General features: G+C 43.0%; 1 protein-coding gene and 1 long non-coding RNA gene across 4 annotated transcripts in view; one reads left to right on the top strand and one right to left on the bottom strand.

Annotated features, from left to right (window-relative positions):
• Window positions 1–11,436, bottom strand: part of LOC146523180 (uncharacterized) — a 14,808-nt gene extending 3,372 nt beyond the window's left edge. The window contains exons 1-3 of one of the 2 annotated variants that reach the window (XM_085144695.1): window positions 11,164–11,436; window positions 7,623–10,108; window positions 5,498–5,629 (exon numbers count right to left, since the gene is read on the bottom strand). In XM_085144695.1, coding sequence (XP_085000821.1) covers window positions 5,498–5,629; window positions 7,623–10,108; window positions 11,164–11,253 — 2,708 coding nt within the window. In that variant the 5' untranslated portion in view covers window positions 11,254–11,436. Of the gene's footprint in view, window positions 1–5,497; window positions 5,630–7,622; window positions 10,109–11,038 lie in introns of both variants that reach the window. The other variant, XM_085144705.1, reaches the window with a different exon arrangement.
• A 1,281-nt stretch (window positions 11,437–12,717) lies between these two features.
• On the top strand, window positions 12,718–15,882 carry LOC146523181 (uncharacterized). 2 transcript variants are annotated; one of them, XR_014871500.1, is made up of 3 exons: window positions 12,718–12,872; window positions 13,456–13,588; window positions 14,243–15,882. It is a non-coding gene; the product is annotated as an uncharacterized LOC146523181 (long non-coding RNA). The 2 variants fall into 2 exon arrangements; XR_014871499.1 differs by having other exon boundaries at window positions 12,720–12,872; window positions 14,277–15,882.
• Window positions 15,883–19,024: the final 3,142 nt, after the last annotated feature.

A 19,024-nucleotide genomic window follows, 5' to 3' on the forward strand; every position in this document is an offset into this window, starting at 1 on the left:
GGACAAGAAAATTGCAGTCTCTGCACCTACGTGAATGTTCCCCGCAGATGGCTATAATCAAGCTTTTCTGCAGACACAGTGTCTGAAGGTTAATAACGAAACAAAAGATGGAAGCTCTGCCAATGAAATTTTAATTCACACTGCAGTCAAACAGGCAGATTTCCTCAGGAAGGCAACAGAAGTGGAGCCATCATCAGAGATGGATGAACTCTCTAAACACAAAGGAAAGGAGCTTCAATGCTTCCTTACTTACCTCATTTAGCAGAGGATACATTGAAGCATCATTCATGAAAGGAAAAGAGATAATGACATCACAAAATTCCCAGAGTCAAACAAAATACCTGCTAAGTGTTAGATGATGTTAATGTTTACTATCCGTTACACGCTACAACCTGATGTTGACCCTTAAACAGCTGAACTCTGAACGCCACGCTGCTGCAACCTTAAAAATTACCATATTTTTCAGACCATGAGGCGCACCGGATTATAAGGCGCATTAAGGGAAACAAAACAGTCAGATAACTCAAACTTTACTCAACTCATTCTTCTTGCCTTGTCTATTTCCGTACCATTGATTCATTAATGTTGAATTCTCTCGCAGCTGCTCTATTCCCATGTTGTTGCAGTATATTAATGACCTAAATACATGAATGTACTATTGCTGTGTGATTTATTACTATTACTGAAGGTTACTCGCCATACCAATACCAACTAGATATTTAAATCTTAATATAAATGAGTAACAGTAGAGTGGACATTAGGTAAGGCTGCACTTTTTGCAGCGATCTTGTATAGAAAACTATTCCACGCGTATATAAAACAGGTCTGTGGCTCCGAACCGTAGTAAAGGGACCTCTGGCTAATACGCCGGGTTCCGTGTTGAGCTTGTAGCCGAAAACTAGCTTTACTTTGTTGTCTTGGTCAACTTTGCTAGCGAGAGACAGAGAGAGGCGTTGAAACGCTGCTCCACTGGAACTTATTGTTTCACATGAACACCATGTCCAGTCAAGTCTTAATAGCTTACTTACAACTGGGCTTGTCAGGCACTGTTTTTGGATGCAGTGGTTATTATTATATTTACATGCTTCCAGATCCCGTTTCTGCTCGGTGACAACTTGTACTTTTCAACTCTCCTTTTTTGCACACGACAGGTATGGCAGTCCATTCTCCCTGCAGCATGGATTAAACTGCCCATGAGGCTACATTCTTTAGGGCTGTGCCTGTAACACTCTGCCTATTGCCTTGATATTAAATTTTTAGAGTAATAATTTTCGCAAGTAGAGGTGACATGGGCCGTGAGATTGAGATACAGGCATTAGAGCCTGCTAATGCGTGTTTTGTTCGGGTTTCCACCAGCGTGGAATTACCAAAAACAGAGAGAGCATAGCCTAACATATGAAACAGGAAAAGATTGCTGTGTAATCCATTTATTTCAACAAAGTAACTGTATTCTATTACCACCTTTTTAAACGGTAACTGTTAGGGAATACAGTTACTCATATTTTGTATTTTAAATACATAATACCAGCACATGTATTCCGTTACTCCCCAACACTGGTCACATCTTTCCTCCAGCTTTCATTGAGGACAAAGGAAATGTGATTAAAGGGAACCCCGACTATTATGACAAGTTACTCTAAATATGTTACAAATTATCTCCACTATATAAAAACATACTTGAGAATAACTACAATTTTTTTGTTATTCATTAAATCTTTGTTGTTTAAAACTATTTTGGAGCCGTGGGAGCAGCCATGTTTTTTCGCACACAATGCATTCTGGGACGAGGACGTATATTGGTTGTCAGCAGTTTTCTGTCGGTGCTTTCGTTCAGCTAAACTGTTTTGTTTTTTAAAGTGTAGCAACCGTATTAATTAACTTGCCTATTAGTGACCTGGTTACGACTTGGTAGACCAGCACTATCTGGTCTTTGAGTCTGACGTTATTAGCCATGTCTGGGCCCAAACTCCTCTGCAAAAGTCAAATGATCACTGCAGCATTACTGAGAGTTGAAAAACTGTCTAAATGTGTTCATCTGTAATAAAATGATCAGTGTGGCTGCTCTGCCAGGCGTAACAATTAAATTTAACATCCAGGCATCCATGAAAACGAAATTTATGACATTAACTGAGTTAGAAGTTAGCAGGCAATTAGCTTGCTAGCTTCCATCTAAATATAATATACCATGTTCTGACTGAGAGATTTATTTAACAAATTAAAACGTACAGTTCTGCTACTACTTCCAACATAAATGACAACAGGAAAGTAAACAGCAGTGACGTTTGTAGGGTTACTGAAGTTGGGCTAACTGGTATATAGTGATGTGCTACGTGATCGCTAGCGCGACAAGCTATGCTAGCATAATATAAACAGTAAAGCTGGAGGACGAACGCTAACGAATAGAGGACTTATGTTTGCAAAGCTTGGTGTAAATGTTACAGAACTGCGGTGATGTCACCGTTTGCAGGTCCTTAAACTTAGGCTGCATTACTGGATATAATGCCTGTGTTACAACTGTTGCAGTATAATACTGCTGCTGCTGGCACTTTGTTGGAATTGGACGTCATCACTAACATTGCAGGGTGGAAATCCGGTCATTAAGTCTGACGTCACTAGCCGTGTCTGGGCCTAAACTCTGCTGCAGGTCCATATATCAAACGATCACTATGGCATTACTGAGAGTTGAAAAACTGTCTAAAATCTTTCATCTTTAATAAAATGATCAGCGTTCTGCTCTACCAGGTGTAACAATTGAGTTTAACATCCAGGCATCCATGAAAACGGAATTTATGACATTTAACGGAGTTAGAAGTTAGCAGGAAGTTAGCTCGCTAGTTTCTATCTAAATACAATATAGCATGTCCTGACTGCGGGGTTTTGGAAACAAATTAAAACGTACAGCTCTGTTATCACTTCCAACATAAATGAAGACAGAAAACTAAACAGCGGTGACGTTTGTAGGGTTAGTTTGGCTAGCTGGTATATAATGATGTGCTACGTGACCGCTAGCGACACAACTATGTTAGCATAATATAAACAAGCTAACTTTTTTCCCACTCGATAAAAGTTAACGTGAGTGTTCTCGGTGGTCAGGAACAAATCTAATCGCATGGCAGGATGCTGTAAAAGGACCAAACTTCAGCCAGGAGAACAACTGAGATAATCCATCCACAATGCGAGGTTAGTCATTCATATACTGCTGCATGGGCTGGGCTGTAGTTACATCCTAAGGTTTTAAAAACTGAGCTTAAATAAATGATTAGTGGTAATAAAAGCCGAGGGAGGTCAACAGTGATCACTGACTGTTTTAGGAGCTTTTTGAGATAGAAGAAAATACATAACATTAAACATGTTAACAACACAAAAGCCATATTAAACGCAGACAACTTTAGGCCCGGAAGTAGGATTCGTCACGTCATCACTTAACAACCGGATAGATAGGTGAAACACGATATATCATGTTCTGACTGAGATTTCTGGAAAAAACGTAAACATACAGCTCTGCTATCACTTCCAACATAAATGAAGACAAAAAACTAAACAGCAGTGACGTTTGTAGGGTTACTGAAGTTGGGCTAGCTGGTATATAATGATGTGCTACGTGACCGCTAGCGACACAGCTCATGGCAGGATGCTGTAAACGGACCAAACATCAGGAGAACCACCGAGATAATCCATCCATAATACGAGGTTAGTCATTAATATACTGCTGCATGGGCTGGTCTGTAGTTACATCGTAAGGGTTTAAAAACTGAGCTTTAAAATGATTAGCGGTAATAAAAACCACGAGAAGCCGACAGTGATCACTGACTGTTTTTAGGGGCTTGTTGAGATTAAATCGAACAAGATACAAAGCATTAAAACATGTTAAAAACACAACAGTCTTATTAAATGCAGACTACTTTGGGCCTGGAAGCACGATTTATCACGTTATCACGTAAAGACCAGATACCGGTCATGGCTGCCCAAAGAACATCTGGATTAAGACAAACGGCTTCAAAACGTTTTGGTACTTTACAACAAACCTTCTCAGTCGCCGTTCCCATTGGCAAGCAGTAGCTGCATAGACACCAGTAGTTTTCCCTCACTCTCTTGTCCTCGTGTGACAGATTGTTTTCATCTTCATCTAAACTAAGTACTTGTTGACTATTTTCATTTGCTCTCTCGGTTTGATCTGGTTCAAACTAGAAAGGTTGAACAGAAGCCATTTCCAGTGCACTGCTAACTGTGAACTCAATGCGGTGCAACCATATGACGTCACTACCCAAAGTGCATTGAGAAGTAAATAACAATGGCGGCCTACTGGTAAATGGTTTTATATAAAATGTGCTTAAAAGGAAAACATTTGGCGTATTTTAATACCACATGTGTTATTGAAAGCACAGTACATATGTTAACGCAAACATGTCTTAATAGCCGGGGTTCCCTTTAAGAGAAGACGCAGTGCAGCAGATCACTTTTGGACTAACAAAGAAAGTAATGTCTTCATGCATTCTCAATCATCCAGGAAAGTAAATCTCCAAAAGCTGATTCTGTTCATCTGGATGTAGCGTTTTGTGGGAGAAACATTTTGTCACTCATGCAAGTGACTTCTTCAGTCTCAGCTGACTGCAGGTTTCCCCAAATCTTATAAACCAGGGGTGGGCAACTCCAGGCCTCGAGGGCCGGTGTCCCTGCAGGTTTTAGATGTGTCCTTGAACCAACACAGCTGATTTAAATGGCTAAATTAGCTCCTGCAGTTCTCCAGAGGCCTGGTAATGAACTAATCATGCGATTCAGGTGTGTTGACCCAAGGTGAGATCTAAAACCTGCAGGACACCAGCCCTCGGGGCCTGGAATTGCCCACCCCTGTTATAAACAGTACATTTGCATAATGACTGAAACCAGCCCACTGAAGGAACGATGGGTTGGGAGGTCAGTTCCTTAATCATAATTATGCAAATTCTCATGACCATTGATCAACAACCACTGATCAAAGGCCACTGATCAATGGCCATGAGTACCATTCACAGAGAGTTGGGGAATGGCTGCAATCACAGCATTGTAAGATGGCGAAAGGTGTACCCTTAGGCCCCCTCCTCGAAAGAAAGTAATATATCCTAAACAAACCAGAGAAATACAGGCAGAAAAATCCACCTTTAGGCTGGAAATGTAGCAGCAGAAATGTAGCAGCCTATAATTTCTAAATAGGGTTTCTGTTCCCCGTCTGTGAGCAAAGTGTGATGCAGGGATTGACAAAGACTTGCAGAGTGGATGTGTAACACCTCACATTCAATAACTTATATCACCTGTGCAAACGGTACACCTGATAATGATCAACAGAAGTGTTTCATCACTGTGTTCATTTAAAATAACTGATTTCACAGTTAATCAGGTGACGACCGCTTCGCTTCGTCTCAGACTCTTCTTTACGTGTTAATTACTGTCAGCTGTATGAATTTGTGTAACGTGCTAAAACGAAGCTTTTTTTCCCTCCCAGCAGTGTGACAACTCTTACCTGCTCTGCTGAGCCTTGCGATGACGTTTCCGGCGCCGTTTGTGGGCAGGAGGCTGCGCCCCATCGGCGGTGATGGTGCCCTCGTAGATAATCTCCACGCTGGGGCTGCGGTCTTGTCTGGACCTCCGGCTGCTGCAGAGAGAGAGCATGGAGTGAGCAACTTCTGGAAACGTCATTAAAACACCTGAACCACAGGAAGCTATTGAGAGGTCTTCCTCATCTGTTGAGCTGAGCACTTCACACCCAAACAGCTGGTGAGATGTTTCAGCTGACAGTTTTAGAGTCAGGAAAGTGACTCTAAAAAAAAAGAAATCAACAGTAAGAGGAGAAACAACACGCGAACATGAAGCCTTTTCATTGCTGAAAAGAAAATCCCAAACATCAATATTAGACTGAGGTTCATTTAAACTTAAGAAAATACAACAAAACTGTGTCTGTTTCCAGAATAAAGAGGAAAACGTTCATGCTGATCTCTCGTGGTAAAGGATTCTTTTTTCATGCATCGTCCCCTGAATAAAGAGCTGCAGCTTAGTGATTAGCCAAAGATAACCATTTTCAAAACCTAAACACTTGCTTCTTCTGTTTACCTATTAATCAGATCTAGCTAGCTCTGGCTCACGTTTAAGCAGCCATCACATCAAAATGTATAAACAATGTTGCTAGGAACCACTGGCCTGCGGGAACGCTTTTACATTAATATTTATGGGTTCAAAATCACATCCTCTGTGGGGAATTCATTTACATGATTTTGAAAATGACAAGAGGTCAAAACGATGAGAACCAACAGGCAACATCCCAGGTAGGAAATGTTTAGTAGTTTCACTAGTTTCACCGTACAACCAGTGACATCATGTCTGCTTGTGCAAGTCGCGCTTTGTGGTAGCTTCAGTCAGCAAAATAAATGTGTCAAATTACCGAAAAACTTTTCACTCACAGCACTGTCCTGTGATTTTAAAACAACCTTTTTGTTAATTTGAAGAAAATCCCCCCCCCCACCCACTGTGGATCCATTTAAAAAAACAAACAAACAAACAAAGAAGTCACTTTTCATTTCTTGTATTATTATTGCTAAATTATTTGGGGGTAGCTATCAGGAGAGGTCTTTATCTTTAGGAAAAGCTGTAAAATGTTTAAAAACACAGACAGAAATACAAAAGTTATTTCCTTGACATTTTCTTCTTTGTCAGGCCGATTCTGGACCCCGAGCCTTATGTTTGCAAAGCTTGGTGTAAATGTTAGAGAGCTGCGGTGATGTCACCGTTTGCAGGTCCTTAAACTTAGGCTGCATTACTGGATATAATGCCTGTCTTATAACTGTTGCAGTATAATACTGCTGCTGCTGGCACTTTGTTGGAATTGGACGTCATCACTAACATTGCAGGGTGGAAATAGACAGGTGAAACATGATATATCACGTTCTGACTGAGAGATTTCTGAAGAAAATGTAAACGTACAGTACGTACTGCTATCACTTCCAACATAAATGAAGACAAAAAACTAAACAGCAGTGACGTTTGTAGGGTTACTGAAGTTGGGCTAGCTGGTATATAATGATGTGCTACGTGATTGCTAGCGACACAGCTATGTTAGCATAACAAACGCAGTGAAGCTGGAGGATGAACGCTAACTTCTTTCCCCACTCGGTAAAAGTTAATTTGAGGGTTCCCAATGGTTGGGGACAAATGCACTCGTATGGCAGGATGCTGTAAATGGACCAAACTTCAGTGAGGAGAACAACTAAGATAATCCATCCACAATGAGAGGTTAGTCAGTAATATACTGCAACAACACGGGAATAGAGCAGCTGCCAAAGAATTCAACATTAATGAATCAATCGTGGAGGAATCAAGAAGAATGAGTTGAGTAAAGTTTGACTTATCTGACTGTTTTGTTTCGCTTCGCTTAATGCGCCCTATGTATGAAAACAGACCCGTTCAACGACAGAGCACCTTATGGTCCGAAAAATACGGTACAAGTCAAATGAAACCCAAATCAGAGGTGAGGGTGGTGGGTGAAACTGGCTTATCCTGCAAATCAAGATTTGTCAAAAACAGTCAATAATAGACCACTGATAATTTACACTCTTCTGGAAAGTCTAATAATAATAAATCCAGTGGCCTCTTACCTCTCGCCACCGTAGCCACTGCTCGCCCGCCTGTGCCTCTCCCTTCTCCTTCCTCTGTCTCGCTCCTTCCTCTTCCTCCTCTCTTTCCTCTTCTCCTTGCGAATACCGCCACCACCGCTCGGCCTCCATGTGGGATCCTTGACATTGTTGTCCAGGTGGCGGCTCTTGCATTTCCTTTTCCCGCCGGGTTTCTCTCCGTGATGAGCGCTGTCGCTGGGGGACAGCGTGGGCGTCGGTGGCGTCCGCGGTGGTGGTGGGGGAGGGCGTGGTGAGGACGAGGAGAGGGATGGTGAAGAGGCGGAGGAGGTGAGAGGGGAAACCTGGGCGCAGGGGTACTCCCAGCTGGAGTCCGGCGGGCTGGGCGACGGCGGGGAGCTGGAGTCAGCGCTGGAGTCAAACGGAGGCGAGGAGCGGTGCCGCATCATGGCGGGATAAATGGAGCGATTTGGGTTGAACAGAGTGCCACTTTTCCTGTGCTGGTTGCTGCTGCGTTCTTGCCTTCTCTTCCTCCTCTTCTCTCTTGCTGCCTCACTGGTGGACTTCCTGTCTCTCCAGCTCCCCATCTCCTGCCGCCGCTCAGTCTCTCCAGGCGTCGCCGGGCTGAGCGTGCACACAGAGCTCCTGCTCCGACCAGAGCTCCCTGACCATGAGCGTGCACGTGAGCGCTGTCCTGCCACCTCGCCAGTTTTCTGCCCCTTGTCCTGCTCCTCTCTGTAAGTACCTGATGTGGAGGGAGGGATCGTGGGTAGGTAAGAGAGGGGAGGTGTTGCAGAGGGGGGAGGAGGAGCCTCCTCCTCTTTCTTCTTCTCTACCTCCTCTTCTTCTGTGTCAGAGGAGAGCTGCACCAACTCCGGCGTCCGTTCTGCAATCGGCTTCTTGTACCCAACGATGAGACACTCATCCTCTTCTCCCTGCCTTTCTCCTCCATCCTGATTGGCTGCCTCCGGCAGGGCAGGACTGAACGAAGATGAAGGCTCGGCGGTGGAGTAGGAGGGGCCTGGGGTTTCATCGTCCCAACCCGAAAGGCTAAGGACACTCGCTGTTTGGATGGGGTCATCTTGAGCTCCCACCTCCCTCCCCAGCCTCTCCTCGGACCCTCCCCCTGCCCCCCTCTCTTCATCCTCCCCCTCGGAGATGGCGATGACAGAGCTGCCATCGGATGAGCTGCTCATCCCATCCAGTTCCACTGCAGCGTCCGGTGGCTCATACACCGCCTGCAGGTCGTAGTTCTCCAGGCTGAGCAACGAGCGGGCGAAGCTGATGAGCTCATGCAGGAAGTGCTCAGTGCGTGCCAGCAAGAATGGCCGCAGCTCTTCTTCTACGTTGGGTGTATTCTCCAGGCCGTGGCGGGCAAGCCTTGCCATGATGATGCGCTGAACGATGTCAACCAACGAGGTGTGCGAGCCATACAGCACCGTGAGCTCTCTCCGCAGCCAGGGGCGGAGCCTGTTCAAGTGGGCAGGGTTCCGACGGAAGCTATCTGCCGTGATGTCACGCTGCCACTCGTTGCCGTGTTCTCCGGCAACCCCACGGACCCGAATGCCACAGCGATAGAGTCCACGGCGAAAAGCCACCGTCTCTCTCTCCCTAAGTCGGCGCACGGTTCCACCTTCACGCTGCAAACGCTGCCTTGCCGCTAAGCGAGTCATCAGTCGTCGTGATGCCCGGTCATTGGGGGCAATGGGTGCCACTGCTCCTCCAAGGCCTGTTAGTCCTTCAAATATCACACCGCGCTCCACCAAATCAGCGCCTCCTCTTATCCTCTGATCCTCCCCATCCTCACTGTCCTCAGCAACGACTGGAGGGTGAGGAAGAGGAGGGAGTGGAAGGGGAGGGGAATCGAGGTACCACTCCCAACTCCCTGCCCTCTCCTCCGCCCTTCTGGCCCCTCTCTCCCTCCGCCGCCTCCTTGTTGTAGTCTCGCCAGCCTCTGACACCCGGTGCCGCCTCAGCATTAGCCTCATTTGATGGCTGCTTCTTGCAGCCGACGCCATCGCTGCCACCATTGCCACAGTAGCGGCCACACTGCTGCTGGGGGGCGCTGAGCGCAACGTATATTCCTTGAAGTCATCCTCAGCTTGGTTCCGGTAAAAGATTGAGGCAAAGGGCTGCTTGCAAAGCGGACACTCTGGCTTTTTGTGAGACCACTCCTGGATGCACGGGAAGCAGAAGCGGTGCTTGCAGCGGTCCAGGAATGCCAAGTTGTTGAAACGGTCCAGGCAGATGGGGCACTTGGAGTCAGGCGACGCCTCCTCTGCTGCCATTAGATGGGGGCGTGCTGATGTTGAGGCGGAGGACGCGGGTGGAGACAAGGACGAGGAGGATGTGGCCGCAGTAGAAGATCTGCTAGCGTTTTTCCTCCTGCTGCCACTCTCTCGACTCCTCTGCTCTTCATCTTCCTCCAGCGCAGCGCCACGTCCAGCAGCACCCGCGGCTGCATTGTCACGGCGGCGAACGCGCAGCTTCATTCGAGTCGGCGCCATCACCTGAAAACAAACAATGCAGGAAGAAATGTGTCCTTATTCAGTTTTCAGGATTCAGAACTGTTGAATACAGGTGAAATGACACCTGCTGAGAACAACAACAAAGTCCTGGATTACAAATTAATCAGGTCACATGGCTCCCCAGTGCTTCACTTTGATCTAAAAACACAGGAAAGCTGTGGCACCAACACAGCTAGCAGCTACTGCTTCTTTGTCACTCTTTAAATTTCGCTACCCATTTGACTTTCTGCTTTTATATTTGACTTTTTATTGAAAAATAACTTAACCGTAAATCAAAGCCCCTCTTGTGGTGCTGTACTTTAAAGATTTATACTACACTGATGCTCCTTCTAGCCACTATGTTAGCGTGCTAACACTGACTAACTGAAGCTCACAGTCAGGATTGAACACTGCGGTAAACACTTTGCTCCTGTCAGAACCTCTGTTTGTTTAAATCATCCGCCTGTTTAACCCTCCATTTGTGGAAACCCTTCACATAGTTGTGTTAATATTAACGCTGATTATTATTCTAATTATTCACCCAATTACCGACACGGAAGGACTCCCCTGAGTTTGTTAGCCTGCTAACACACCAGCTAGCTGTTACCTAAGCCTTCCATTTGGTTTAATTCTATAAATTCTATAAAGACCTTTAATTTTGCAAAGATTATTCGCGAAAAACCTAATTGTTTAAATTAAATATGTTTTTTTGTTTAAAGATTTTCAAGCTAGGGATGCTCATCGTTGCTTAAAAACCCTACATGCTATCTCTGGCTAACAGAAGCTCCCTGCCTGTTAGCATTTAGCCCACATTTGTTATTTTCTGCGGTCATTATAAAAATCTGCGTTTAATTACTTGGCTTTACTCTTTAATTCTTTCTCCATAACAACAATGATGTTTTAAAACATTATCCTGTTTATTTTATTACTTACAACATATTCTAGCAGGACCGATGCCCCCAGGTTGCTACCCGACAAACATGCTAACCAAAGCTAGCCGGGTTCAAACAGACGGCTTCCCCCAGCCTGTTAGCATGCTAACACTGTTAGCTTCGTACCCGAGCTGAGGAAGCAGCAGGCTCCGCGGGTTGCTCCTCATCCGGATTCTTTCTCCTCTTCCGGGTCGAGCTCCGCGCTTTCAGCGGCATCCGCCGTCAGCGATGGCCCCGGACACACACTGTACCGATCCGTTTAGAAACCGACTGCTGTGAGAAACACACACATCTGCCTGTCACTGTCCTCAGAAGCGACGCTCCTCACAGCTGGAACGAGAAAAACGCCGCGATGGATGATGGGAAATACAATGACAGTCGAGTTGTCTTCCTCTTCTTCTGTGGTCAGCCCCCACAATCAGTTTATCACTGCCACCTAGTTGGGTGGGGTGATGGTACGAGGATTCTGAATGCGATCTGCAGCACAGGGTGTGAGGGACAGCACGGGGGGATCTATGGGCTCAAATTGTGGTCATAAATATTTTGTACTTGTAAATCAGGATTTGTATGTGTAAAAAGAATTTGTGTGTGTAAAAAAGATTTGTATTTGTAATCTTTTTACACAAACAAATTTTTTTTACAAAAAAGATTTTGTAAAAAAGATTTACACATACAAATCTTTTTTACACACACACAAATTCTTTTTACACATACAAATCCTGATTTACAAGTACAAAACTGATTTACAAGTACAAAATATTTATGACCACAATTTGAGCCCATAGGGGATCGCAAGATCGTTTCCATGATTAGAAAAATTACTTCAGAGCAAGAGAAGAAGACTCTCCGGGGAGTAGGCATATTATCCCACTTGGGTTAGAGAAGATCAAGGTTGAGACTGTGCATGTGTTCAGGAGGGATAGTGGATGTATTGGAAAAAAGAATGTTGATAAGTGCAATCTAGATGACTTGTATATATAGTCTATATTTGAAATCAACTGCAGGACTACTGTGGTGCTGATCTTTAGCCTAAATTTAAGATGTTTAACAACAACTATTCATGAGTTACAGTCATTTCTTACACAGCCTCTGAATTCTCAGTAAAGTAGTTTGCACACTAACAACCATTTGCCTGAATCTGATCTCTGTTCATGGGGACAGAGGCCAATATTAGGCTGCAAAAAGAAAGAAAAAGAAGGTCCTTTACATCTCTATCTACCATTGCAGAGTCCACAGGATACCTGGCTCCTCCCTCAAAGACCCTACTCACTACAAACAAACTGTATTCACACTCCCAGGCTCATGCTGGAGGTGTAGAAGTGTGTGAATGAAGAACTCTTTCTTCCTGCCATCAGACTCCTAAACACCTGACAGGAGTTTGTAAACTTGTTTTACCTACATCCATATTCCTCTGTTTGCACACATGCAATTGCACACTCACTGCTGTCTACTGCACGTACAGCTGAGGTAGCATTCTAGATTGATATTTACATAGTATTTGATTTTATTTGTATATATTTATATAAAAGTAGCATACATTTTTAAAAAATGTTATATTCCTATTATTTTATAACCTATTATAACCATCAGTTATACTATTTATCTAATTTATTTGATTTTTTTATTTGACATCTCCTGTTGATTAATTGAAGGACCTGAAGGGGCGGCAATACGCCTTTTGTTGAGTCTGGCGGAAATCCATGAAGAAGAAGCAGCTGCAGTCGAAGAAGAACCGTAAACAAACTAAACTGAGGCGGCGTTTGTGTTTAGTTTCTAGGTTTTAACAGAAGATGGAGGCACTCAGCAGACGGGCTCTGGACCGGATTTACTCCGCGGTAAATTAGCTTTATTTATTCTATTGACTTTATTCGTTTTGCGCGCGCTTCTCAGTCACCGGGACTAGAAGCGGTAACCGTTAGCAACAAGCTACAGCCTGGAAACAGTAAAGCTAGCGAGGAAGACACTAACAAACTGATATTTAACATCATAAAGACCAAAAATAAATGCATAAAATTTTTCACTCACATCTTTCACAAAAATAGAACACGTAGAACATTGGAATGCCTGTTTGATTGTGAAAACACAAAATTACCGACATGTAACAAATTGCTTTATCGTGTGCGTTTATTGTGGTTCAATTTTTGTTTGTTACGTACGACAGGAAAACAGTCATAGTCTGAATGTCAGCATCATGTGAGTTTGTCACAGAAAAGTTGTGTGTGGTCTTATACACTCATCAGCCAATATATTAGGTACAACTTGCTGGTTGGACATTATTTTCTTCTTCAGAGCTGCTTTACCTCTCCATGGCACAGATTCAATTGTCCAAAATGTGTTTAAAAATGCTGCTTAGAGCACATTTAACCATCTTTCCAAGGTTTGAAGTCCTTCTGAATCAAGTCTTTCTCCGGCCTTCAGGTATTGCTGGCAGTTGTGGTTTTGTCCTGGTCTTATGTGATCTACGCCAGCAGGATCGCCTCCGTTTGGCTGCTGGAACAGAGGACGCGTCGTTGAGGCAAGACTGACCATGCGTCAGAGTGCAGGTGTACAAGTCGGTGTTTTGGTCATGATGATATGCGGTATCATAAATAAAGTCATCTCCACGGACACCTGCACAGTGTAAAGGGTGTAAACTGTGGTATTGTTTAAAGCACAAAGTGAGCGTCATGCATAAAAGACAAAGCATGTTAGGAAGAGCTCTTTTAGCTGCTGGTACAAATGGGAGAAACAGACCCTGTTTCCCTGTTCATATGAACACCTCACTGCTCTTTTCTCATCCCTTTAAACCCAGCCGTCTGGTTGAAGTCACTGCAGCACCACCAGGGGTCAGTATATGAACTGTGATCTGCTGCAGATCTCAGGCTTCAGTCAGATTTTTGCTTAACTTTTTAAATTTGCTAATTAAAGTTCCTAACTGAATGACATGACCGTAAATATGAGCCTGGTTGTGGGTTAGATTCTCTAAGTACATAACAAAAGACCCTTTAGTGCTTGTTTATTACCTCCTTTAGTGGAGTTGAGGTGCCGAGACACATTTAGGTGAGCGAGATGCTTCACTTGAAGCTTGAAGATCAGGCTGGTCATTTATCCCCGCACGAGAGGATGTTGTAGGATTTTTCCTAAAGTCTACAGTCGTTTGTTTAGTTGTGGATGTATTAGTGTGTCTGGAAGGACTTTCTTTGAAGTGAAGGTCTTTGGGTTTCAGAAGGTTAAACCTGTTCCTCCTGCTCTGGTCTCAGGCTGATGGACCCCTTTGAGCCCTCGTTCCAGTGGTTCAGACCTGAACATATGGTGACTGTTCAGGTAGGAGAGGACAGAAGCGGCTGAAAGCACCAGAGGTTTCCAGGAGGTCAGATCTGAAAGGAGACGACACAAACAACCAAAAACTGGTTTAAAAGCGGGAAAAGACGGCGTAATGAGAGACACAATGAAGACGAGCTCCGAACTTGAGCGGGTTCTATGGGGACTGCGTTTAGCCCACAACACAGTAAAACCCCATAACACCCACTCTGATACTTTATGTTGTAATTACTGCTGAGTAACTTGGAGTAATTGAACTATCCAAAGCTGGATTAATGACTTCTTGGGCAGTCAGACCAGATCTCTCTCTTTAATTGAGACATCTGTCTCACATTTTGACGACTTCTGCACTTTTCTAAAGTGTGGCTTTTACCCAGTGCATATCAAGGGAAGGCTTTTTTTATATGTGTCAAATAAAGATTAGCCTGTTTAATGTTGTGAATGTTACAAATTACCAGAAAGTCATAAGATTTTCACATTTTAGTGATTATGATTGGAACCACCACAAATGAAATGGAGTGTCAGTATATACTGATAAATAGTGTTTTTGTTGTAGTTGTTTTGATTTTGCACAGAAGCAAGTCTGGTGTGAAGTGACACAGTATGCTGTGTCACAACTGACTAAAAATAGCTAAACTCTGGTATACTTTTTATTGACATAATCTATGGATACATCACTACTGACACCCACAGACAGTTACAGTTGGAACAGCAGGAGTATGTAAAGACTATCACATGAGCGCCCTTTAAATCTTATTATATTTACTTAAAAAAGAGTTGGGAAAATTGCATTCACATATATTGGATTACCTCCCAACATTTTTAACACTTTGTCCCACACTTACACATATCGTTTGTTGGGATCTGGTCAGCCAATCAGGAATCTGTATTTTTTTTTGTCTTATAATCACAATAAAAATGCTCCAACAACATAAACAGGGTCCAGGGGTCCAATTCAGGAACTCCAATTAGCTGAGGTGAAGCTTAGCCGCCTGTGTCATCATCCACCTGTCAGTCAAAGAGGCCACGCCCCAATAATGCAAACTTTAAACCTTAATATAATTTAAACAGATGACTTATAAAAAAATCACCCTCCCTTAGAGTTGTTAAGAAGAGGGGAATTAGCTATATGGTTCAAAACCTTTATTGTAGCAGGGTGTAAATATGTTTGTTTGTCTTGTAAAGTCAGATGTTTTAACATAGTCACTCTAGTGGACATTAGAGGAACTGCAGGCTTCACATTCACAAAGTTATTTATTCAGTACATGTAATTCTATAACTAGACACTACGACTGAATCACCAAAAAGTTTTCTGCAGTTTTTTTTTTTAAATGTTTGTTTGTTTTTTAAAATTAAATTTAAACTCCCAAGTGTGAACTTCCCTAAGGTCTAAATGTGTCTTTAACATTGGGAAACCTGATAGTCTGATGCTTTGTTTGTAGTTTAATATTACCTGATCTACCGCAAAATTAATGTAAAAGCAATAAAAAAACGAGTATCTGGTCATTTTTCTGTATATTTCAACATTAAAGATTAGTTTCTTCAGCTCATGTGTGTTGAGATGCTTCATTTTCATGCCACCAGGGTTGAACAGATTTATGTTAAACAGAAGCAGGGATAATAATGGAGACGTGTGTCCTCTGATGTATTCAGTAAATAAACCTCAGACACACACACAAGAGGTTGATTTGGAAGGAAGAGGTTTGCTCTTTGATGTGTGCCCTCAGATATGTAAATGCTCTTAACAGAATGGGTGAGTGAGGGCAAGTGAGGTAAGGAGAGAACGAGAAGCAGAGAGAGAGAGAGGGGGTTCTCTTTATGTAAATACTCATTCTGTTATCAAAAACCACTTCAAGCACACACACACCTTCTGTCATCTGTAATTAAAATCCTGCTCATCGTGTCTCCATCTGCTCTCTGTTTGGGGCCCCGAGACCTTTTCATGGAAAATTAAAAACATTGATGGGAATGTGGGCACGATCCCACCTGCCAGAAAGATCCAGAGCCCTCTGGAAACCACTGGAAATATGTGATAAATGTGAGGGGGGTGCATAAGGGTCTCCTAGGAACTATAAGTGGCGTCTGGAGTCTAAACAGAGTCTTTCTCAGTTAGGTAAAACACTTGTTGACCTTCTTACTAATTAACCAAGGCAGTATAGTTCCAAAAGTATTTGGACAGAGGCAAATGTTTTGCTTCTTTTTCCTTCTACATCACCGAAAATCTATTTGAAATCAAGAAAAGGAGTACTGAAGTGTTGGTGTGTTCACATGTGTTTGCAGCCCTTCGTGCTTTTTAGTTTTCGTGTTCAGCAGTGAAATACAGCATGTTGAGATCAGTTGGTGTACTCAGCTGCTTTCCAATAGTCTTCACTTTCAGAGTGCTGATTCAGGGGATTTTTGTCCGTCTAACCCAGCCTGTATGATTTGCATCTTAACTGTCTCTTATGAAGTCTTCATGATACATTACTGATATGTCAAGTCTTTGGTATGTCAAGGCTTTTATTTTATTACAATGGAAAAGATTCTGTGATCGTCCACCACGTTTGTATTCCCTTCTTCTTGGTGCTCTTGCAGCCTGTTGATTTCATCTTTCACCTGTAATGACGCCTCTTTGAACTCCATACAGCATTTCTGTGAATGCAAAACTAGCCATCCATCTCTTTTCCTATCTGTTTACCCATTCGATTATGGATTTAAATCAAAGTGTTGAATTTTTAAATTGAACACATAGAATTAAATCCAGTTTATCTCCTTAACCCGTTTTGAATTAATCAGAAATGAAACGACACCTTGTAAGGACATGTTATGTTTTTGAGGTTTGGTTACTGTTTTGGTCTTTTCCTGATTTTTGTAGTCAGTTCATGTGCATCTCCAAAAAATCTTTTTTTTGAAATACAGCATTTTTACATTTTATATTTTAATATTGATGGCCATTAACTGTTTCTATTTAATTAAAAAAATAAAATAAATACATGGTTGCACCGAGTACATTGGATGATGAATACCTGTTAAATTAGCACGATGTCCTCTGAAGTGAGACGTCACTGCTCTGCATGCTGGAAAGAAAAAGCGAGCTGCCTTCTGCAGCTGTGCTTGTATTCAAACCTCTCATGCAGATGAGCCATAAAACACACAAGCACTCGTGTGAGGCTGCAGGACTCTGTTTATTCTCTCACTATCAGCCACTTTGTATACACACACACAGCGTGTAGAAGTAAATCATGAAATATATATTCCTTTTTGATAATAAGACACACGGGAGTAGGATGTCTTCACAAGTTGCAGGTCAAAATTATTTGAAGCATTTCAGTCAGGTTTCAGGACTAATCACAGTCAAGAAACAGCGTTAGTGAAGGTTACAGAAAGAGAGCATATTTCTCCAATATTGGCTTGTCTTTATTGGCTCCCTGTTAAATCCAGAATCAAATTAAAATTCATCTCAGGAGATAGAAGCTAAAAAAAACTGTAAGTAACACTTTTTAATCAGATATATCATCAAGTCAGTGAAACATCTGGAATATTGATCTGGTCTGGCAAGTTTCAGCTGCTTTGGTGCACTAGAGGGGCAACAATGAGGCATCCCTCAAAACAGGAATGCTTTTACAGGTGGAGGCCACTGGCAATTTCTCCATCCTCATTTTTTCTGACTGTTTTTTCACTAGTTTTCTATTTGGGTAGGCTCAGTGTCGCTATTGATAGCATGAGTTGATACCTGAACCCTGCAGAGTTTGCACTGGTAGTCCAACTCCTCCAGGGCAGAACATCAATTTGTCCAACTGACAGAAGGTTTGCTGTCTCCCAGCACAGTCTCAAGAGCATGGAGGAGATTCCAGGAGACAGGCTCTTTCCACACTAGGAGAGCTGGACAGAGCCACAGATTGCCCTAAACCCTTTAGCAGGAAGGGTATCTTCACCTTTCTATACAGTGGCTTGCAAAAGTATTCGCCCCCCTTGAACTTTTCCACATTTTGTCACATTACAGCAAAAACATGAATCAATTTTATTGGAATTCCATGTGAAAAACCAATACAAAGTGGTGTACACGTGAGAAGTGGAACAAAAATCATACATGATTCCAAACATATTTTACAAATAAATAACTGCAAAGTGGAGTGTGCGTAATTATTCAGCCCCCTGAGTCAATACTTTGTAGAACCACCTTTTGCTGCAATTCCAGCTGCCAGTCTTTTATGGTCTGTCTCTACCAGCTTTGCACATCTAGAGACTGAAATCCTTGCCCATTCTTCTTTGCAAAAGAGCTCCAGCTCAGTCAGATTAGATGGACAGCGTTTGTGAACAGCAGTTTTCATATCTTGCCACAGATTCTCGATTGGATTTAGATCTGGACTTTGACTGGGCCATTCTAACACATGGATATGTTTTGTTTTAAACCACTCCATTGTTGCCCTGGCTTTATGTTTAGGGTCGTTGTCCTGCTGGAAGGTGAACCTCTGCCCCAGTCTCAAGTCTTTTGCAGACTCCAAGAGGTTTTCTTCCAAGACTGCCCTATATTTGGCTCCATCCATCTTCCCATCAACTCTGACCAGCTTCCCTGTCCCTGCTGAAGAGAAGCACCCCCAGAGCATGATGCTGCCACCACCATATTTGACAGTGGGGATGATGTGTTCAGAGTGATGTGCAGTGTTAGTTTTCAGTCACACATAGCGTTTTGCATTTTGGCCAAAAA

This window comes from Neolamprologus multifasciatus, chromosome 3 (assembly GCF_963576455.1).
Source record: "Neolamprologus multifasciatus chromosome 3, fNeoMul1.2, whole genome shotgun sequence".
Taxonomy (NCBI): domain Eukaryota; kingdom Metazoa; phylum Chordata; class Actinopteri; order Cichliformes; family Cichlidae; genus Neolamprologus; species Neolamprologus multifasciatus.